Here is a 24,995-nt window from a genome sequence, read left to right as displayed (position 1 = left end):
GGGATTTTGAGGGCAGTAAAACTATTCTGTGTGATACTATAAGGGTGGATGCAGGTCATTACAAATTTGTCAAAACCCACAGAACATGGAAACCATGAGTGAACCCTAATGTAAACTGTGGACTTTGGGAGATAATGATGTGTCAATGTAGGTTCATGGATTTGAGTAAGTATACCACTCTGCTTCTAGCCCTTGACAGAGGGAAAGACTCTGCACATGTGGGGGCAAAGAGGTGTATAGCAATTCTGTACTTTCTGCTCAATTTTTCTGTGAACCCAACACTGCTCTAAAAGTCCGTGTGTTTTTTTTTTAATTAAGTTAAAAATTAGATTTCATAGGTACAGGTTATCTAACAACAGCCTAATTTCTTAACTATCTCAACATTTTTCCTATCCTTCTTAGGACTTGTGATCATTGAGAATAATCAAAAGAATACCCTGCAAGCTGTGAATAACTACAGAAAGTGCCAAAGTGCTGGATAGGAGGTCAGCTACTCAATATATTGCCACAAGGACAGCAGCTGTCTGTGTACATGAATTCTGCTAAGTTGGTACCATGTTTCCCCGAAAATAAGACCTAACCGGAAAATAAGCCCTAGCATGATGACATCCCCTGAACATAAGCCTTAATGCATCTTTTGGAGGAAACCTTAATAGAAGACCCCGTCTTACTTTCAGGGAAAAATGGTATAAGACAAAGATCTCCTTAGTTGATAGGCATATCTTATTCAAGCGGATAGTAAGAGTATCCAAATTCTCTTTGACTGAGTCTACTGTATATTATTTGAATTGCGTTGTTATGCAGATTTTATTTTAAACAGTACTTTCTATGATGTGATTTGTCATGTATTGTAGCTACAATTGGCTGAATATTACAACATTATGTATCATTTTCCATCACTAGGTTCATAATGTATTCATAATGCTCATTAAATACTTTTACCAAAAAAATCCTTTTAATTATATGACATTTAAAAAGAAATTATGAGTATTGCCAAAAAAAGGGAAAACCTTTTAAATACACTATTTAAAAAGCTCAGCTATCAGTTTTAAAATGACATTACTTCCTTAAGAATTAGAACTGCAGATGCGTTGATTTCTACACCAGATTAAAAAGCATCAATCATTATCAAAAAAAGTAAAATTGAAGAATTTCGATACAAATCTCTTTTAAATTTTAATGAAGTAAAAGTTAACATTTTTCTATATCAAAATCACTAAATCAGATTTCCCCAAATTTCAGTGGTTTTAAGGGATTCTAGTTGTTAACAAAAAACTTTAAACTTTTGTATTTTCAAAAGCTGTACTTTTACATCATGTTAATTTTTACTGAAATATTTAGGAGTTTTACATACATAATCTCTAAGTATACAAATAATTTGTATCACATTACAAGGCCATTTATCAATGTTGACCATCCTGCTTCTAGATTTAAATTTCAGATAAAGCAATGACTCTAAAACTTTGGATATTTAGTTTTTGCTTCCCTCGCCACCCCCCACCCACAACATACACTACACAAAAGGGCTTGTGGTATCACCTTAATAATGAATTCTAAAATCTCCTCTTGAGCTAAAAGAAATTTCTAGAGATCATTTAATCTTTGAAACTCTTTCTAGGCTGAATCTCACCTGAACCATTTTTGATGAAGTTATCTCCCTTTTCCTTCACCAAACCTTCCCATGACTGTGTGTGTACTCTACTCTTTTACGCTGAGTTGCACAAGTTTTTCCCAGGGTCCAGTCTCATTTATGATTATTTAAAACTAATTACTGACTAAAACTGCATCTCCTCATCATCACTCATAACACATTCCTTCTCATACCAAAAAATATAGTCAACTCTGACCTCTCCACTTTACCATTCATTGTTTCTTAATTCTTCCTCCAAATCCTATTTCTTCAAATCATCATGTGTGTCACTTGTCTCTGATATTTTTTTCTCCTTTCCCCACGTGGAGTCCAAAATCAAGCACGAAACTCTTACAAATGTTTTTATGATGTGTGTGGGCTCTGGAAAATACTATGTTAAGATGGGCCATTTTTCTCAGTGTTCACATGATGCCATATTACGAGCAGATAGCAAATATGCAGCTTCTATTTTCAAGCGATTTTTTTCATTTTTTGAAAACTTAACCATTTTTCAAGAATAAAAGTATACCATAGAGAGAAATGACCAACCAATCATTACTATTTCAATGATGTGGTAAATGCTATTGGTCAACCAGTCTTGAGAACTAATTTATCCAAAAATAATATTTAAAAAATCCGTAAGAGGCAGTTCAATATGGTGACGCAGGAAGATCCTGAACTTACCTCCTCCCGTGGGCACACAGAATCCATAGCTACATATGAAACAATTTTCTCTGAGGAAGACATTAAAAACTAGCTGAACAATTCCTTCACTCTGAGCAAACAAAAAGGCCACATCAAAGAGGGCAGGAGAGGCTGAGATTCAACATCTCCATTAAATGCACCACTGGTGCAGCAACTCATCATTGGGGTTAACTCAGAAGCCCGGAGTTTCTCCCTAAGCAAAGAGTTCATACCTCGTATCAGGCACCCTAACTTTTAAGAACTGCACCTGAGAGGCTAACCCCCAGAACATCTAGCTTTGAGAACCCATGGGGCTGCTATGCGTGAGACCCAAAGGCTGTGGCAAACTGATAAATGGCTCTTAAAGGGCCCATGCCCAGACTAACTCACCTCAGGGCCCGACACAGAAATAGCCGTTGAAAAGTACCCAGACTTTTGTGCAAGAGACTTATGTGCTAATCTTGAAGCTTTGGCTAGAGGGGCAGGGGCCTTTTGAGGGATACTCTTGAGGATGGAGGCTGGCAGGTTCCATCTTTGAACTCTCTGTCAGGCTCCAGACTGCCAGAACTCATTCAACTCAAGAGAAAAAAAAATCTGACTAAAAAATGTGCAGGAGACCTAAATAAACATTTTTCCAAAGAAGACATACAGATGACCAATATCACTAATTAGCAGAGAAATGCAAATAAAAACCAAAACGAAATATTACCTCATACCTATTAGAACGGTTATCATGAAAAAGACAAGAAATAAGTGTTGGCGAGAATGTGGAGAAAAGGGAGCCCTTATGAACTGTTGGTGGGAAGGTAAATTGGTGCAGCCACTATGGAAAACAGAATGGAGCTTCCTCAAAAAACTAAAAATAATACTATATGATCCAGCAATTCCATTTCTGGGTATTTGTCCAAAGAAAATGAAAACACTTATTTGAAAAGATATTTGCACCATGTTCATTGTAGCATTGTTTATGATAGTCAAGATACGGAAACAACCTAAGTGTCCATCAATGGATGAATAAAGAAAATGTGATACACACAGACACACATACACACACACACAGGAATATTATTCAGCCATAAAATAAAATCTTGACATTGTGACAACACAGATGGACCTTGAGGGCACTATGCTAAGTGAAATAAGTCATATAGAGAAAGAAAAACACTGTATTAACTCACTTATATGTGGAATCTTAACAAAACAAAACCACAAGCTCACAGATGCAAAGAACAGATTAGTGCTTGCCAGAGGCAGTGGGTAGTGACTGGGCAAAAATCGGTAAAGGGGATCAAAAGGTACAAGCTTCCAGTTATAAAACAGTCATGTGGATATAATGTACAGCATGGTAACTATCACTACTAATATAGTACTGCACTGTTGAAACTTGCTAAGAGAACAGACCTTAAAAATCTTCCATCATAAAACATTTTTTTTGCAACTATGTATGGTAACAGATGTTAACTAGATTTGTTGTGGCAACCCTTTTGCAATATATACAAATATCAAATCATTATGATGTACACCTGCAACTGTTATATGTTAATTATACCTCAATTTAAAAAAGAAAAAAATCAATGACATTCTTCCTGAAATAAATGGGGAAAAAGCATTGGTTGAAAAATGACAAGAGAAAAAGCTGTTATCTTTTCTAATGTGATGTGATAAAAGAAACTCAGATTGAAGTGCTGTTTTAGGCTTGTGGAATTTTCTCTACTATACACAAAGGATCCCATTCCAGAAGAAAACTAAAAATCCACTTTTATTAATGATTTTTTGGAGGTTAAGAAAACAACATATTTACATACATGTTTACAAACATTTGCATAAAATGATTTTTTTCCTTTTAAAATAGTTTTTTTCATTTGGCAAAATATTGAAACATTACTAACCATAAGCAATGAAACCCAGTACCTTTATAAGTGGTCATTTCTTCTCTTCACCCTTTTTCTTACGTTTGTTCGATACATTTAAAGGCTTCCTTAATTCACATTTAGAAGGAAAATGAACTAAGGTAGTATGATTATTGGTAGGGCTGCTCAGTTAAGAGATAATACTAAAATATGAGTGCTAATTAAAAATATGAGACACAAAATAAAACAGAAACAGACTCAGATACAGAAAATACACTGATGATTGCCAGAAGGGGTGGGGGTTGAAGGGCTGGGTAAAAAAAGGTGAAGGGATTAAGAAGTACAAATCGGTAGTTATAAAATAGTGACTGGGGAAAAAAAGAATATGAAATACAGTAATTGTATACTTACAGGCTCTTATTCTCCCATGTATGTTCCAATAGAAGATGGAGAAACAGAAAATGAGAGGGAGAAAGGGCAAGTAGGAGGTAGTGGTGGTTGTTCGGGAGGGGTGGGTTTTTTTGGGGAGGAGAGCATAAAGCATCCTAGAACACCACTACAAGGTGTGCCCAAGCCCATTCCTGCAGCCAAAAATGGGGTTGCTGCTGTATGAAAAGTATTCAGTCTCCTGAAGGGTATTCAGTCTCCATTAAAAAAACGTCACAGCTAAGGATACCAGAGAATGAATAGATTACCTACTACCAGGTTTAGAAGTACCTTGAAAAAGTTTCTCCCAGGTAAAATCAGCCTCCCCAGGACTATAAAACAGGGCTGTTGTTGTAGATGCTGTCATTAATATACAAGGGAAAACAACAACAAAAAGAAAAGGAGGATGGACACGGATCAATGTCTTTTCTTTTTATATCAGTATCTTTTACTTTAGAGAAAGTGTCTTTTTAAATATTAGGAGATAATAAGCATTATAGAATTAAACCAGTAATACTATTATATATTATTACCTATGTCAATTAACTAAAACGGGGGAGAGAAACAGATAAATCTTGGCATTTACTGCCTTAGTCCTCAAACACATAGAAGATAATTAAAACATATAGTATCTTTTCCCAAATAATCGATTTGTCTTTAATAGTTTAAATTTTAAAAAATATTTTGAGTATTCATATTCATTATTCTTATATATTCTATTTCTAAACCTCATTATCTTCATTTGAAAGAACATTATTCTTCACTGAACATGACAAAATCCTCATGTTCAAAAATCTCAATATCTCAGTATTTTGCTACACAGATAATCTATCTGTTATTTTCTTGACTGTGTTCCCAGATCTGTAAGTAAGTACAAAACTTGGTAAAGGTTTATTCTTTAAGAACATTAAGAGTCGCAAGCTCTCTTATAAGAGAGGGAAGTAAATAATATCTCCTTAGCACAGTACTGCTTATCTTGGGCATAAAGACTAAAATTCAATTAATATAATTCCACTTACAAATGTCTAATTTTCCTAAGGGGAGTGAGAAATAATAGGGTAGAAAATAGCAAGAAAAACTAAAGATTCTAACCAGAAAGCTTTCTGTTACCATGTAGCATTGAAATTACTATAAACTTTTTGTTAAAAAATATTTTCTAAGCCTATTTATAGCAGAAGTAACTTCAGTCATATCAGTTGGTCCCAGAAACCTGAAGTTATTATGGATAGACATCTTTTCACTTAAAGAGGTAAAATTTCAAGGAAAGACAAAGGAACATGTAGTTGTACCATATAAAAGCTGTTACCACGCAGTGAACCAAAGTTCCTTTCAAGTAATAAGCTAGTAATGATTTAAATATTACATATTTACATACATTTCTATTATCTAAAAATTATTTCAATCTCCATTTAAAAAATAAGCATAAATTTAAAAATTTAAAAAATTTGTTAATGCAAAATCTCTACATTGTACTTAATGTGTAAATTACAATCAAACAATTTTGAATCTATTAACTCTCCTGTATCTGAGTGGAAACCAATATCCTTTAGATATTCAATCACAAACTCCATGCAAAATGCCTAAATTTCAGCTTGTTTAGAATAATTGGTTGAACTTTCCCCATTCAACAATGTAAACATTCAGTTTAAAATTACTTTTGTTATAATAAACAGCAAAAAATGCAAATCAGGTACTGCAAGGTATAGTCTTTTCCTAACACAAAAACAATTATGAGAACCAGAAATGACAAAATTATCTGTGGCAATTATGAAGATCTGTTTTAAACAGAAATTTCAAAAATATTTTAATTGTTAAAACATGCATCATTGTTTCATCCAAGTTAATTTTCTCTGACAACTGTACCCAAGAACTTTTAGGAGTAGACTGACTGTAATATCCATTAAAGTAACAAACATCCAGAAATATAACATTGTCGAATACAAGTACTTAATATTAATAGAAGGCAGGAGGCATTTTTTTAAATGTTAAAAAGGCCAGGCTGTACTTCGATACTTCAAACATGTATTATTGCATAAGTGTTCTACTGGTGATGAAAAATATGTAAACTTTAAAGACTCAATTTTTCAAGCTTGTTTTACATCAAGTTATCATGAGATTGTTCACATATAACACAAGAAGTCAGATTCCAGTAAAGATTTTTAGAACGTATTTCTCATTTTTAATCACTTTATCTAACATTCCTTAAAAAGTATCTAGTGTTCAGCAAATGGGCCAACTTTCCTGATCCATTTTAAAAAGCATCTCTGGTTCTTATACCAGATTTTCAATCTACTATATTGAGATATTTGAAATGCCAAAAGCCTGGAGTGGATATAGTAATAAATTAGGTAGTTGTTTAGATGTAATATGGCTAAAAAATAACAAGACTAATTTTTTTTTTAAGTAACAACTTGTATTTACAAACAGAAAGTTATTTTAAGACTATATGCTTATTCCAATGTACCACTGTAGAGATTTTAGGGAAATTTGAGCCGTTTTATGTTTCTCAGAAGAAAGGCAGACTTATTCCTTTATAACTAACATATTTTCTCCCTAAACCATATTATCCAATCTAATCACCCAGCTGACCTTTAACCATTTCTGGCAAATACAACCTCAAACATCAATAAATGCCCTGCCATACACTCAAGGAACATGGCAGAATCTGAAGGTACCAGGAGGCAACTACATTGGGGGAAGCATACTGTAAACACTCTTTGGTATTTTTGCTTAAAAAAAGAGATGTTTTTATAACAAGAGATGTTTTTATACATATGAGATGTACTTTATAATCAGTATAATTAAAATATATTCTTTAAATATTGTTTTTCCTGTCGAAAAATATTTGTGCATGGTAATTTTAGGGTGGCCCTATAAATAGAACTACAAACTTGCTTAAATTCATCTATATTCCATCTCATTGATCTAATCAATAGAGGATATAGTTCAGGCACACAAATCACAATTTTTACATGGGAAAGAAAGAAAGCTGACAACATGTGCTGAAAATAAACACAAATTTCCCACAACAGTTTAAAACAAAACATACAAAAACCAGTATTTCTAATTCAAGATAGTAAAGAACTATAAAAGATACTTATGATGCACTAATTTTAATATATAGCTTATTCAGTTTGTAAACTCCATAGTCCTTAATCCTTGTAAGATTACAAAATGGGTCACAGAATAATCTTTGGGGAAATTATCCAGGAACTAAATTTATCCTTACAGTCAACATTAGGCAAGGCTAATCCTGGTCCCTGATTACAAATAAGCAGATCTGGTAAAAAATGAGAAAGCTGGATTCAATTAGAAAATAATCTATAATTTGGGTTGAAATAAATTATCTTAATTTCTTCCAAAATACCCTTGAATCCTTTTTAAGTCATTTGGATAATCAGCCTATAATCTTATTTGTAAGAAAATAGGTATGGTAGAAATATTTTCATATAGGTATTTATCTTGAATTTCTACCTAAGATTTTTTACCTTGAGTCTTTAGTTATGAAATGAAGAGAAGAAAATTAAATTGAACATGGACGTGATTGAGACAAACTAAAATAGTCAGAATATTAAAATACTTGTTTTAGATCCTTTCCAAAATAACTGTCTTCAAAAAAAATCTTTCATCTCTAACAAGAACACTAGTAATGATTTATTTCCCAAACCAAACATGTTTTAAGTTTGTTGCAGAAACAGACTCTGAGACACGTATTCAAAGACAAGAAGCTCATTTGGGAGGTAATCCCAGGAAACATAATAAAGGAATGGGAAGTGAGACAGAGAAGAGGAAGAAAATTAAGAATACATATTTAAAAGTTTCCGGCTGTGGGCAATGAGGTCCAGTCCCACTGGAAACTTGGAGAATATGAAACGTGCCCCAGAGTGGCACCAGCAATGCAAGGAAGCTGGAATTATTATCCTCCAATTCCCATCCATCACTGGCTGATGGCTGGTTCCCAGGGCATTATCTTCCTAGCACTTCCACTCTGCCCTGTGTGCAGACGAGAAAATCCAAGGCAGACTCGCAGGTGCTCGCAGGACACTTTATGCATGAACTGGAATGGTGAGTCAATCGTCTGCTGTAAAGCCTCACCATCAGTAAGACTCACATACCAAGTAACTTACATTTCATTTTTGTCACTGTCCCATTACAAAGCAGTGCATTTTAATGATGCAATAGAATAGAATTTTGAGGTCAAAAAGTAAACCTCCGAGCAAAGAAAATACAAGTCTGCAGTCATTAGAAACATTTTAATCCACCATAAGAAATCTATTTTTGCCTGAATTAATCAAAATAGACATTTACATGAACTCCCATTTTTATTTAAGTTGCAAAAACCCATTATTATTTGAATTCAATATGATCTTTAACAGCCAGCATGAGAAATAAAACACAGAATATGGTATATAGTATTTGTAACACAAAGGACTGAAAATTAGAAGAGCTGAATTCTTGTCCTAGCTCTGAAACTAACTAGCCATGTAAACTTACGTAAATCATGTTATTTGTATGGGCCTTACGTTCTCTATCAGTAAAAATAAGATGATAATGTCTGGCCTACTTATTGTAGATATTAAGAGAAAAGAAAAAGTTGTAAAAATGTATTTTAAAAATTAAAAGTACAATGTAATATTAAATAAGGTATTTTTATTGTCATAAAAAGTCAAAGCTAGAAAGGCCCTTAGGAATCACATTATTCAATTCTAACTCATGTTAATAAAGTAATAAACTCTGTTCTAGAAAACAGCAGTGATTTGTTCCAGCAAATCAGCAGCAAATCACTGGTAAACCTGAAAATGGATTCCAGTGCAAAGCTTCTAGCACTCCATAGTATCTTTCTACTTGAGAGTTGGCGGGACATGGCATTGGGTAAGCAGCTAAAGCACATTTTAATTAACTGTTTTAGAAATTTTCAACACTTTTAAATAATGGTAAACACCACATGATACTGCAAAATATAAGCTAAGAATCGTGGGCCAATGGTTTCAAATTTATCGGATCACTCACATTACCATTCATTTCATTTGGCATTACACAGTGCCTAGGAATATTAAGTTCTACTGTCTTTTAAAATTAATAAAGAAGCTGATTTCTACAATTAGAAACTGAAAATGGAAAAAGCCAATTTAAAAAGTGCTTCCAAGTGAAAGGATTATGTTTTCCTGTCCTTTAGAAAACAGTTCATATGAAAACTGCCTTTTGTTCTCCTTCCTTTAAAATTCATCAAAATTGAACGAACACCAACTAAACTGTGTATGTGCTAGATTCAAATGAATAAATTTTAAATGGAAAAAAAAACTTAGAAAAAAATTTGCGTTTATAAATAAAGTTAAAAAATATTTTTATTAAATCTAGTTCAACAGTCTAAGTATTTAATTTTAAAAATTCACAAACTCTGTCATTCACATATCATTCTAGTTTTTTTAGTTTTCATCTTTTTAATACTTTTCACTTAAATGTATATAACATCACATTCAGTAAGTAATTCAGAGAATATCATAGTCAGCAGAAAAATTAAAATATTTTCCAAAAGTTTACATTGGCAGATTTAAAGACCAGAACTCAGGTCTTGTTCATAGTCAAATACACTTGGCCTTCAATAGCTTCTCAATAATGGTATTTATATTCTCTTTGGTTTCATTATTAGGATGACAGAAAAAAAGTCACTACATCTAGTAAAGTTACAAACCTCACTTTGCAGTATTAAATATGCTTTTGAACATAATTTACAATTTATATGAAAAACCAATTGCATTACATTATGGCTTTCAAAATCAGGAGAACTGTCTTTTAAATTTTTTTCCATTATTTTTATAAGATGATTGGCCAAAACCTTGCATTAGAACACACATACACACACACACACACACACACACACACAAATGTAATACATCCTGGGTACAAACCACTCTGGGATCACTGCAGAACCTTAAACAAATGACAGATCTAAAACCCTAAAGTTCTTCACATAGTACCACCCAACAAGCAGAATATATCAATGAACTCATTATAGGCAAACAAAATCCATCCACAACAGTGAGTTTTAAATGGCATAGATCCCAGTTACCAGCATTAGTTAAGGGTAATTTTACCAAATGTGTAGCATGGTCAATGAGGATATTGTGTCATGCCACTCAGTTCTATTTACAGGGTAGGAGAAGAGGAGGCGTGCAGAAAAAACTTATCTGCCAGCTGCTCCTGTTTCCTCTTTGACTATTTTGACATTAACAAGTGTTAAGAAAGAGCTAGCTCCTTCAATACCCTTTTCTGCTACTGATATGGCTGTTTCAGATTCAAGAAGCATCTCTGTTTAAGAAAGCTTAAGACACTTATTCAAAGTTAAATTTCTTTTAGTAAATGATAGAACTTTACCTTACATTTAAATGTTTTAACTAAAACAAAAAAAGGTATTATTAATTATTGTAAGGGTCCAGTGTTCCACCACTAGCAATTAAGTAACAATCACTTTATCAATCTATCATGTGTTAAAGTTAGTATTAAGTAATCAAAATCAATTTTTACTTAAACGTGACTTCCCTGAAGAGTTTTATACAAATGACATAAGTTTCATTTCAGGTTACGAATTCCATTTGTCTTTTTTCAGCTTGGTGATCCATCATTTTAGATCTACATCAATAATATACCCAAGTGACACTGATGCTGACAGGACAGGGATCCTACTTTAGAACCACTGATCTAGCTTTGTTTGAATACTTGGAATGATTTTATGAGTACAGAGCAGATTTTCACTTAGATATTCTCATGCAGCACATTAAATGTGGAATCAGAAACGTCCATTTCTCACAATTAAGTTTTCTATCTAGAAGAACACAGAATAATTTGGTTCCTTTTTACGCAAGTATTTTTATTCAATATATTCAATACTTTTTATTCAAGTATTTGAAGAAAACTCCCTCTCTTTAAACTTATCTTGTGCAAAATAAACATCACTAATTACTTTAACTGCATCCCACTTCGCATAGTACTCGGGCCTTTTCAGCATTCCAAAGGTTGCCTCCCTATCAACACTATAGTTATAATGTCCCTCTTAATATGTGGCACTAACAATTTAACACAATAAAAGTTTTAGTTTGAATATCGGAATGCATGTGGTTTACTACATCTCCTAATCAAAATAGTTTTAGAACTACATTAGGTCTTTCAGCAACTATATCATAGCACTTCTCAACTGCCAGTCTATGGACTCATACTACGTGATGAAGTTTTCAGTGATTTAGAATAAATGAAAAAAAGAACAGTGTAGTAATTTTTCCGCCAACTTAAAATTATTCCCATTAAACAATTCTTTTATTCTGATTTTATGTCCTTCCTAAACATTGGCGGGGTGGGATAAATGAAGTGATGGTGATGTAAGATGGTACCTATTTTTTCAAGTCTTTACATGGCAAAATAAAGTCTCACATTTCACAGTCTCTCTTAAATTATTGGTCTAATGTTCTAAAATACTCAGGTATTAATAAAAAGGTTGATCTGATTCATCCTCTACTACATCTAAGTAGCCAAGTGCTTAGAATAATTTATATAATTGATTAATTTATGGCAACAAAGAAAACCTCTCAATGAGCTCCAGCAAATAAAAGGGCTTAAAAATGCTTTTAACACAAGTTCCTAAGAGTCTCTAGTTTCCCCGTATCGACTTCCACTTACCTTTATAATCCTAAAAACACTCAAATCCAGCAAACCAAACTACATCAAATCAAGAGGGGTGGGATGATGCAACAAGTTGCAAGTTAAATTACTAGCCAATAAGATGAACTACAAGTGAACTACACTATCTAGGACAGGGGACAGTAAACTATTGCCCATGGATCAAATCCAGCTCAATGTCTTCTTGTGTTTGAGTGAAACAGCCACATTCACTCATTTACACATTGTCTATGGCTGCTATTGTGCTACAGTAGCAAAGGTGAATAGCTGAAACAGAGATTGTTTGATCTGCAAAACCCAAAATGTTTACTATGTGGCCCTTTACCCAAACATTTGCCAACATCTAATCTAGAGTAATGAATTATTAATATTTGCTACGAAAGAACAATTTGAAATCTGCAACAATAACCTTTAACTAACTCAGGATGCCTGCCATCCATATTGAAATATCTAAATATAAACACTGGGCTATCTGAATAGTCCTTTATCCTACTTTGTATGTAGATCTGTTGCCCATCCAAGATGAAGCACTTACTTACCTGCTCACTGAACTACTCTTTAACATACATTTCTCAAGGACTCACTAGGGGAATAGTAAAGAATCCATGAATATACTGATCTGTGAAATCTAAAGTTAAAAAAAAAAAAAAAGTAATAACTCAAAGTAAAAATAAAGAGGAAATTGTTGAGAACTACATAATTTCCTTTACATTTTAGATTTCAAACATGAAACATTTTTAAAGGCACTTAAAGTAGGAAAGCTTAAGTTCAACAATTTAGGTAATATTAACCACATTAAATAATGCAAATTAATTTCCTTTCTGTGTTAAAAAAGGCTTTCATTTTCATATGTGTAGAGTTTAAATCAAAAGATAATACTTCTAATCTAATTCAATCATGTAGCTTTTTAACATAAGTGACACCAGAATCTCTAGAGTAAAGTCAGAACATCAAAGTACTTTGAAACTGGAAAGTGCTTAAGAGATCACCTCCACATTTTACAGACGAGAAAATTTCGTTACAACATGAAATATTTATAGTGAGAGAATTAATTAGTGGCATAGGCAGAACTAGAACCAACACTCAACTATCAGTTTGGAACTCTTTCTACTTAATGATTGAGTATGAAAAATGTTTCTATGCTAGGAAAGGGTGAAGTGATGTTGAAATATTCTAGAGTTTTAAATGTACAGTAAACATACTCATAAGGCTACTGCCCACTCAACCTAAGCAACCCGCTTATGTTTTTTATTTATCAATCAACTATAAAATTACAGAAGGAAAAAAATGATTCATTGTAAAGCCACTCTTATTAGAATAATCAAAAGAACAACCAAATATTTGCTTAACAAACTGTCAAAGATTAGAAAAATCTCATAATCAATAGTGGAGAAGGAATAGTATGATGAGTACTCATATATTGCTAATTTGGCACAAACTTTCTGAAGGGTAATTTGGTCATATTTTAAAGAGCCTAAACAGTTCTTAGTATCTAAACCAATTATCCCATTCCCATGAATAATATTCTAAAGAACTAGTCTAACATAGAGTTCAAATTTCACATACAAAGATGTCCATCCCACTATTATTTATAATTGTGAAATATTAGAAACAATCTAATATCCAAAGAGAGAACGGGTTCAATTATGGTATATTCATACAATAGAATATTAGGTAGCCATTTTTAAAAAATCACATTTTCAAAGACATGGGGAAATACTTACGATGTTAAGTTATAAAAAGTAGGGTATACAACTATATGGTCAGTATAATCTCAATATTGTTATTATGCATACACACAAACACATATACACACTCATACATATAAATAGCATAGACAAAGACTGAAAGGAAATACAAAAAATATTAACAATGTTATCTCTGGATAGTGAGATTGAAGATAATTTTTTTCTCTTCTTTATACTTTTCAGTATTTTCTAAATTTTCCATAATAATCATGTATTAGTTTTATACTCAGAAAACATTAAAAATTCACTCTATAGTCAATTTTGAAATTTTTATAGTCTATATAATAAATAGGGAATAAATATTTATAGCGCTCAAAAGTATATCTAAATGATGGGAAATAAATTAGTAATATGTAAGAGTATAATTTCCACACATGTATAAGTGGGCAATTTTGAATCCAAAAGATAGCATTATTTTATCTCAATTCTTGAGTATAGAAAGTTGATATTTAGTAATAAAAAATGCAAATCTTTAAATAAAATTGGTGCAAGGCATCTAAAAATTGTGCTATTCTGGCATAACATTGAAGATATAAACGCTCTCCAATGTAATGTAGATACCCAGTGTTAGATTAAAATAGGTGTAATCTAGTACATGCATGGTGGCCAATAATTAACTAATTGAATGACATTTTTCCCCATAATGACTAGAAATGGTCTATGCTAAAGAAAGAAATACAACACCATACCATTATTTTAGTTGGAAGAGCCGCACCAAAAATCATGACAAAAAAATTATAGAACTGTAAGAAAATCCAGTGGCTTTTTGTTGTTGGTATTGTTAATGATTTCTTGCTAAAAATTCAAGTAAGAGAGTCAAATTGCTTAAAGCACTAAAAAAGTATAGCAGCAGTGTATGGTCTGCAATGATTTGAAAAACTCTAAGAACACTCTTCAATGTTTCCTCATTTGCAGACTACTGCCTAGCAAACACAATCTTTGAAGTAAAGGACTACATCTGTGTTCTTTTACCAATCTCGAATATACAATATAGTAATGACACAAAGTGATGTCACACACAAAAAGGCAAACTGTATGTAATTTTAAGAGCTAACTTTAAAATATGATTCTAATATCTGTGATAAAAAAATCACATAAATATGCAAAATATAAAATACATCCTAACATGTTTTTATATAAGAACTGAAGTTTACCACTTTTAACATAAAAATTCTGAGATGGAATTAATAAAAAAACAATTTTCTTATATACCACAGAGCAATAAGTTTAAATCAGACTATTTTGAGTTGTGTAGCCCTTTATTAGCAACTAAAATAGAAGGTATCTGTTGTACAACACGGGTAGTAATTGACTATAACTGGAGATTTATTGTATTCTAATACAGATAATTTATAAATGCAATTTCTTTATTAAAAAGCTTCCACCTTTTTTGTTTGTTTGTGTACAATTTGCAAAACTATTCTGAAAGCGGAGTATAAGTGCACAAGTCTGCAAAGAGTGCAAATTTAGGAGATGGTAGATGCTTTACAAGTTACTTTCAAAAAGCTGCCACACTGGGCCTTTACACTGCCATCTTTTTTGATCAAAATATTTGATGCCAGCCTTCCTTCCACTGCCCTAAACTATAAAGCATTTTGTAATGAGTTGAAATTAAGGAAGGACTACACCTACTAGAAAAGAAGAGAAGAAAGTTCTATTAGTTTGAGGTTTCAGAATCCCCCCAAACCAGGACCAGCATCTTGGTAAGGGCTGGGCTGGGACCCCGAACAGAGTATGGTTATGTGCAGATGGCATCCCTGAGGACTCAGAGCTTCAGTGGACCGTGAGTGCTCCAGCTGCATAACTCACTGAACTGTCTTGCCAGTTTCTACACTGGCTTGACTGGGCATAATTCAAAAAGCAAAAGCTCATATTCATTCCATTCTTCTGGAGCTCTGTGATAGCCTAGAAGAAAAAAAAGGCGGGTTATGACAGACATATAAAAAGTCAGCACTCTTCGAATGTGGTGGTGGCTTAACTTTGTCCACTTCACAGCAGAAACCTAGATCTCGCTGTTTCACACTTCTCGTCACTCGTTTCTTGAATTTCTTATAACCTCATGTTAAATAGGAATAAAAGAGAACGCTTTATTTCATTCTCTCGAAGAACTTCCCTTACTATAGTTTTTCGATGAGTATCAGGTATCTTCTACCCCTACCTCTCCCTGTATTTCATAAGGCCACTAACACACAAACAAAACCTCATAGCAAGGAGTTTTTTGTCTGACTGGCTAAATGTGAAATACATACAAATTAGGGTTCAGGTCTAAGAGGCATACCAGTATTTTCACTTTAATTGTGCAGAGGTTCATAATTTACTTTATTAAAATTTTATTTGCTCCAATTTGACCATTAGAAAATTAGTACAGCTTATTCTACTTTAAACCTCAGAAATTAGTTTTAGGCCTTTAACAAGCGTTTTCTTCCAGTCAATCAATACTGCTCAGGAGAAAACCCTTTCAAAATATCCAGAATTTACTGTCTTTCAAAGGATTAACACTGGTCTTCAAGTTTCTACACTAGACTATTCTAGACTACATTACCTTCTCCTTTATTTCTCTGCCTTTGAAATGAACCCATATTACATCCTCTTCCTATTCCTGAGTATACACTTTCTTCTTTCTTAAAGAGTCTTGTTTTTTTTTCTTTCAGAAAATCCATTCTGTTATATTTGTTAGGGGGAAAGTTAATGTTATTATCTCTTGAAAATCCAGCTAACCAAAACTTCTGCCTCTTACCATTCTTTAAATGAAATATTATTGTTTTACTTGTAAAGAGAAAAACATATATACATTATCTCTCTTGCTTTATTAACTTATAAATATCTAAAGTTCAAGAGCAAAATCTTCCATTCATTGTTTAGAGTCTACTAAACAAAACCAAGAAATTAATAAGAACCTATCTCTTGAAAGGTTACTTTGGTTTACATTTATAAAGAGCATATTGGAATTGACTGAGAATCTAGAGAAAATGGGTTTCTATTCTAAATAACTTTCTGCATTTAAAACAATGTATTGGCTTGTCTTCTAGTAATAAACAACTTTATTCAAGTAACGAAAACAATGGAAATAAAAATTATCTTAAAGGTACTAGAAAGAAAATTGACTACATGTAACCTAAAACCAACACTAATAAGGTATCACAGATAACAACAATTAAGATATTTTGAAACATCGTAATATTAAATGTTAAAAATCAAGGCTTCCTTAGGATACTCACATTTAATAACACCCCAATGGGATGTCTTCCACATATAGTATTATGATATTTCTTCAAGTAATTGCTAAAAGATACAGGATCTAATTGTTCTATAATACTCATACCCTAAAAGAGAAAGAGAGAGAAAAGGGGAGGGAGAGAGAGATAGAGAAAATGAAAGAAAAAAAAGGACACAATTTATTATTTCCTAGTTACATTTTAAAACTGTCACTTAGAGCTAAACATCATAATTTTGCAATTAAGGAGAAGTAAACAAAATACCTTAAACAAACCTTGTGAAATACCAAACGCATTCACCAAAGGTAATCTCATTATAGTCAGCTCTCAATAACATACACACACTTTATTAACAGAAAATTTTTAATCCCCATTTAGTTTTCTCTCATTTCCGGTACGCTTCTACACTACCTTCACCAGTTGTTACTTAGCTCACAATCCTCAAACATTTCACAATTTTATATTTTTCTTATGTATTTATAAAGGTGAATCTGTAAAAATTTTCACACAAAATCTAAAATTAAATTTGATGCTGGTTTTTTCCATATCCATTATATTTCTCCTATCATTGGCATTAATAATCAAGAGCTGATTGTAATTTAACTATTTCCATAACTATACTTAAATATCAACAATAGGCAATGCATTTAAAATTATTAGTAATTATCTAGGTACATGTTTTAAAAAAGATACTACAAAGAAAATAATTTACATATCTTTTAATTAATTTAAAGCCCATAAAAGATTAATAAAAGCTTAAGCAAAACTGGTCTTTTATAAACAAGTTAAAAAGAAAAGTTCTTTAACAACTTGAAATTAGAATGCTCTATTTTCAAGGTTTTAATTCAGAATCAAAGTTCAGGTTACTATTAAAACAAAATCTATGACTCGGACACTTGCTTACACTCAATTCCATGTTCTGTAAATACATTCAAATAATACTATGTTCATAACACATTTATATAAAGCAACTTTAACTCATCTGAGTCAGGTAAATGAATTCAAGATTCTAACTCATTCATTCAGCAATTACCTTACCTTGTTTTCTTATTCTGGTAAAATACATTTATATTCAATAAACTGGATTAAAATCCTCTGGGAAAAATGTAAATGGTAGTTTAACTAGGGAATTAACTGATATACTTTGTTTGGTTTTTAGAATTATATTTCAACATGTTTTAACAAAACAAGCACAGTAGAAAGGCACCTAATCAGATGAACTCTCATCTGAAAAATGATAGTTTTTAGTAACTGACATACAAATATTGCAGTGGCAACATCAAAATTTAGTTAATAAAGAAATTTTTTCCAGAATACTCAAGTCCTTATCACATTTTTCTACAAATGTATCTGAAGGCTAGGCATATGCATGTATAATCAACTTCCAATTGCTTGCACATCAGTTAGCCACTCTCAGACTTATAACACAACCAGTGTTTAATGCTAAGTTGGTTTTCCCCTGCCAACAAGGAAGCTTCCAGGTCAACAATCTCCACTGACATTTGGTGCGAGCTCAGAAAAATACGCACTAACTTAAAAGTAAACCTAAGATAAACACTTAGTATCACAAGTCTGGTGCAAAGAAAATCACACAATGTATTTCTAAACCAAGCAGTAATACAGAGATGAAGTAACAAATCTCTTCCATAAATACAGATAATCAAGATATAAATCCCTAAAGATGAAAAAACTGACACATAAGAAAGGTTAAAAGCTTGCCTCTAAATTTCTAATCCTAGGCTCTTTCTCATTGATTAATCTGCTTCATAAAGTATAACAAAAGACATACTAACAATTCTTTAAATAATCTTATACATCTACAATTGATATACATATTGTAAGAGAACTTTTAATGCTCTTGGATGAAGTCTAGGACAGCTTACCTTAAACAGAATTTCACTTATTAATAAGTTATGTGAAATTGAGGTTCCAGTGTACATTCTAACATTAAAATCTCAAAGTACATTTTTTTAAACAAACTTATCTTTATTTTAACAAATTTCTATATCGACATGAGGAATCAGAGAGAAGGAAACGAATGATCACACTTTAGAGGATAAAGAACTCAAAGTGACTGGCCAAGAAATTTCATATAGAAAGATATAAAATTATAAATGTAGAGAAGATGCTACTAAATAAAGCGTTCAAAATGAAGATATGATGATTGAATTACAACAGGAAAAATAAAAACATTGAGATGATGGAAGTTAAGAGGTTAAATTTAAAACTTTAATTCCCTAAAGTGTGTTATGTACCTGCCAGGGCAAGAATCAATGTCACTCCACTCAATTCTCTAACAAATATCATAGTTAAGAGGTAGGCCTTTTCATAAAAGAGGGATAGAGACAAAAGTTAAGGCTTTATTCATGAACAAACCTCTACAAGTAGAAAATTCATGAAGTACACAAACAATAGCAATAATGATAATAAAACTGCAAAACGCGACATCTACTAACTAATACGGAAGACTGGCAAATATGCTTGGTATATATTTAGGTTTTGATGCTAACAATTTTGAAATTATAATTACAAAATTCAAGAAGATGAAAACTCTAGTTTGATACTATTGCCCAAATTCCAAGATGATGAAAAATAAAACGCTTCTCAAATATGCCTCAGTAACTTTTTCTGTTCCTCAAATACTGGAAGATATGATCGGTGACTCTAAAGTCCAGCTGATGGAAAGCTTGCCTACAGCCTAGTATATTGAGTATTTGTTCAGAAGAACTTAATGTAACGTGAAGCAGGGAAGTGAGTCATTACCCATTTAGCTTAAGATATAAATCAGACTTTATAAACACCAAAAGCCTATGCATCACAGTCTGGATTTCTGAGGAATTTAGCAGCTTCAGCAAGAAATCTTCAGATTGAAAGCTAATTCTCTACCTGGAGATGGACAAGGGCAGATAGAACCTATCACTGTGCTGACTCTCCAATTGATGGGTGAAAGTCTGCAATGTCAAATCCCAGTGGTAAAATTGGTAACTACAATATTGCCACAGGATATGAAAGACAGTTTGGGGAATAGAATCAATAATGTTGTAAAGATTTTATAGCGCGTCAGATGGTCATATCTTATTAGGGAGACCACTCCATGGATGGTATAGATGCCTGACCACTGTGCTGTACACCTGAAACTGAAGCTGAATAATATTGTATGTCAACTATAATTTAATCTATATAAATATAGTCATGGGATATGGAGTACAGCATGAGGAATAGAGTCAGTGGAACTGTAATAGTAGATATATACGATGTCAGAGGGGCAACAGATTGGGGGAGGGGGTTATCATCTTGTGAGGGGTGAAATGTCTAACTGTAACATTGTTTTGTACACCTGAAACTAAAACAAAACAAAACAAAAATCCTAGTGGCAATCCTAAACAGGCACTTTGAACTGATAGAACTACAAATTCAAGACTCCGATAAAACAAAGATCTTCCCTTTTTTAAAAATTTATCTATATATAACATTTAGTTTAAATTTTATTTAATTTTAAGATGCTATCACCCAGAAATAATCTCCCTCTAAAGTAACAAACACGAAAGAGTAGCCAAACTTTTTTAGAGATCTTTAAGAAATAAGAATTAGAATGGTGCCTTTAATTATAAACACATAATTAATTACCACATTATCAAGTTATTAGGATTCATTTTTTTAAGTAAGGATATACTTTTATGTTAGAGATGAGTACACGGGAGGTAAAATGAGAAAAGGAAATATTCTGGTTTCTATAAGAGGTTTCAAGAGAAAATCTTATAGAGAAAAAAAAATTATGGAAAAAAAAATCACCTTAAAGATAGCAGTACTAAGCAGCAATGTACTATCTTAAAGATGATATGTAGCTATTTTAAATCACTATCGTAAAAAGATATCTTAAAGATAATGTTATAAAACTACTAAAGACTATTAAAGAAACTATTGGTTCAAGTGAAAGAAGTATGAGTAGACAAATATGAACAATTTCACTTTTAAAAGAGTAGGAAGAAGGAAAGAAAAACTGCTGAAGTTCAAAGTAAACAAAGTGACTACTAATAAATGTAGAAGGAAAAGAAGTTATAAGGATGACTACAATGACATTTCCAGATTCTCTCGGCCAAATTCTAATTTGCCAATGTCCATATTGAAACACTGGTCTACATCAAAAGTGGCACAGAAAAAACATGTGATCATGTAATATATATAAAATATGCAAAAAATATGGCTAATGTTTCAAGTATGTGATCTAAAAATTAACAAAAATCAATGTCTTAAATTATGTTCTGCTTTGGTCACTTTAATACTGAAATTGCAAAATACTAGTTACTAAAAGACATGGTCAGTAGTTGATAACATTGTGACTTTCAGCATCTGTATGTCTTATAACTAGTTACATTTTTCCCCCAACTACAATATTTGAAAGATCTAGTCTGCTTTCCTACATATTTTTTCTTTCTTTATGTGTTTATTTTACATAATATTCAAATGCTAGAGATATAAACATTTTCTAATAAGAACAGCTACTTTTCTTTTGCTTTTGGAATTTAGAAATAATTTCATTTATTTTCTAGCTTTTTAATAACTACATTTAGTAATACTTTTCTGTTAACAAAAAAAGGACCAAAACTTAATTAATGCACTCATTTTAAGCAGGTTAAATCTAAAATTTTATACTTAAAAATAATCTCTCTTCAGTCTATTAAATTTTCAAAACGTAAAATTATTATAATTCAGAATTGCTAACATTTTTGTAATGCACAGAGAACCATCGCTTTGTATTTGCTCTTAAAGGATTACATATAGGAACTAAGATATTGGTTCTCAAATGAATGAAATTATTTATAACATGAAATTACGCTTTAGAAAAGGAATATATAGAGGAATATTCACCGTTTGATTACATAAATCAATTAAGAAAACATTATATAAGAGTCTGACTAACAGTAAGTATACATATATACGTATGCATAAAAACATATATACGTGAGTATACAGAGCTAACCATTCTTATTATTTTAATCCATTTATTCTAACTCCCAGAATTGACTTATAACTTGAATTAACAGCATGCTAATAAAAGAACAGAACACTGAGCCATTTGAAAATTCTATGTTTCCATAAATGGACCACAAAAACAACTCAAAATGTTATTATCAAATATTAAAATCAAGAATATTAATATGAAGCAAATATTCAATCTTTATTCAGAACTTGTATTCCAGACTATTAATTTTTAAAGTTATGTTCTGGTAACTTTGGATATCTACAGTAAAGTAAATCAGTTGTAGATTTAGAAGTCAACCTACAGCTCACTGGTTCTACTCATATTTTTAAACAAAAATTTCTAGTTTCAAAGACTTGAAGCTAGCAGAAAAGGCAACAATTCCAGGAGAAGTTGTGAGAATTATGCTAATGGATAAAGGTTACTCTTTTTGCTCTGCCTCAAAGTAAGAAACCAACGTCTAGCGAACTGCTCATATACATCAAGAGAGACAAATAAAGCTAGTAATCTTCATATAAACTAACAATCAACAGAGAGTTAGTAGAAAGGCTAAAAGAATAGTTAAGTATGGATGCTTATATATAACACATATACAGAGCAACAAAGAATATTAAAGTATTTAAATGTGACCACAATTCTAAAGAGTTTCAAATGATGTTATCATGTTCACTCACTTCGGAGCACCAGGTAAGCCAATGCTTTTTGGGAAAACTCCTGCGTGCTAAAAACACCACTGATTTACAAATTCTTACACTTGCAAAACTAAATGTTGTCTAAAGTTCACAAATGATTTAAAAAGCTGACTAGAAAACAAGGGGAGAGATGACGAATAGGGAATTTTGTTCTACTTCAACAGGTCAGAGGCTCTAGTGGGCGGTTCACATTTACCTACAAAGCTCACTCAGAAATAACAATATTGGGACTCTTTTCATACTACTAAAAGGGGATCTCCAGGGGTAGGTATGGGCAAGCCAATTTTGAAGAAGTTCCACAAATTATTTCAGCTGTAAAAACAGGGTTGATGATTATTACAGCAGACAATTTCACCTCTGCCCTGGCTTTAATTACCATCTAACAATCTCTCCCTAAACTGTTGCCAATTCCCATTGTTACTACTCCTGCCCTGCTGTAGAACCTCTTCTCTACAACAGCCAGAGTAACCTTTAAAGTGAGGTAAATTATATCACTTTACTTCTATTGCACTGACACAATTTCTTCCCTGAAATATAAAGCCCTACATTGTCCGATCCCTGCCTACCTCTTTCATCACGGCCTGTACCATTCTTACCCTTATCTACGATACTCCTGCTATACTGACCTATGCTTTCCTTCTATCACAGCTGCCTCTTTCCCATCTTCAAGTCTTTACACTGGCAGTTCCTTTGGTCTAGAATGCTCTTCCCTCTGATCTTTACTTGGTTTGCTCTTTCTTATCATTTATATCTCAATGTTCTTCCTCAGGGAAGTCTTTCTCCAATCAACCTCAAATCACTATCTCAAAACCTTTTCATTCTTTTCTGTAGAGCACACATCACTATTAGAAACTTACATGCATCCTTACTTTTTTAAAATAAGTGGACCACAAAAAACATCTCCCTCCCCTAAGAATACAATCTCTGTTTAGTTCAAGTCCGTTTGTTTACTACCATATCCCCACCAGTGCCGACCGAGGATTTTAAGTGCACTCAAAAATAATTTGAGAGATGAAAATCCAAATGCCTACTTGACTGACATCTCTATTTGGATGTCTTAAAGACAACTGCAAATAGAACATACCCCTAATAGGATTTATGATCTTCCTGCCTCGTAAAACAACTGGTCCTATCTTCTTGTGCTTCTGACCTAAGTGAATAGCAACACCCAACCAGCAGCATGTAAGCCAGATATTTAGGAGCCATCCTTGATCCTTCCTTCCCCACCAAGTATACGCCATCTCCGAGTCCTACTATAAATTTGTCTTTTAAATATACTGAATACATCCACTCTGCCCTCACCATCCACTGTCCAAATTACCATTTCTCACCTGATTACCCAACTAGTTTATTCATTTCTCCTCTGGCCTCCCTGCAACCCATTTGCTACACTGTAGCTATGGTCTATTCAAATACAATCTGATTTTATCACTTTCTTATTTAATATCCTTTAAACAGCCTGTTCTAGATTCTCTAGCTTCATTTCTCATCATTCCCCCATCTATTTATCCATCAATTTATTCAACAAAGTACTAAGAAGAAAAACAAAGGATAAGGTCATTTAAAAACCGTTCACCATAGGGGCATAATGAAAAATTATGGGCACATTTTTGGGTTGTCCCAATAACTTAAGATGTTATTGGGGGAATCAGTGGGTGGAGTCCAGGGATGATGACTGTAATACAGGACAGTCCTACACACAAAGAACTGTTCTCATCCCATGACACTTTTCCACGTTCATGTAAGTGAAAAACATGCTTGTAATTATATACATCCTAGCTCCATTTTACATACAAATCATACAAAGAAGTTTTGCATGATTTTAATACACAGATTTCCCAGGAATGGAGCAATCTCATAAAGTGAAGAAGACTATACTTTGTTTAGTTTACAACTTTACTAAGAATTGATCACCATTTTGGAAAATCAAGACACCGAGCAATGCTACTTAGTAATGTGAATCACAAGTACAAAATAAATATGTAATTTGCATTTGTAGCTATTATGTTAATGATACTATGTGTGCAGGCATCTAACTACCTCACCGTGTCTTCTAATAGAATTAGACCTGGGCATTTACATTATTAAATATATATCA

At 32.5% G+C, this 24,995-nt stretch overlaps 1 protein-coding gene across 1 annotated transcript in view; it reads right to left on the bottom strand.

The window, feature by feature from the left end:
* Positions 1-11,447: 11,447 nt before the first annotated feature.
* The window catches only part of MEMO1 (mediator of cell motility 1), a 98,612-nt gene continuing 85,064 nt past the window's right edge, over positions 11,448-24,995 (bottom strand). The window contains 2 exon segments of the mRNA XM_081068372.1: positions 11,448-15,914; positions 17,228-17,332. Coding sequence (XP_080924498.1) covers positions 15,783-15,914; positions 17,228-17,332 — 237 coding nt within the window. The 3' untranslated portion in view covers positions 11,448-15,782.

This window comes from Rhinolophus hipposideros (assembly GCF_964194185.1).
Source record: "Rhinolophus hipposideros genome assembly, chromosome: 12".
NCBI classification, from domain to species: Eukaryota; Metazoa; Chordata; class Mammalia; order Chiroptera; family Rhinolophidae; genus Rhinolophus; species Rhinolophus hipposideros.
Note: the sequence above shows the minus strand (reverse complement) of the source record. Positions and strands in the feature narration are given on the sequence as shown.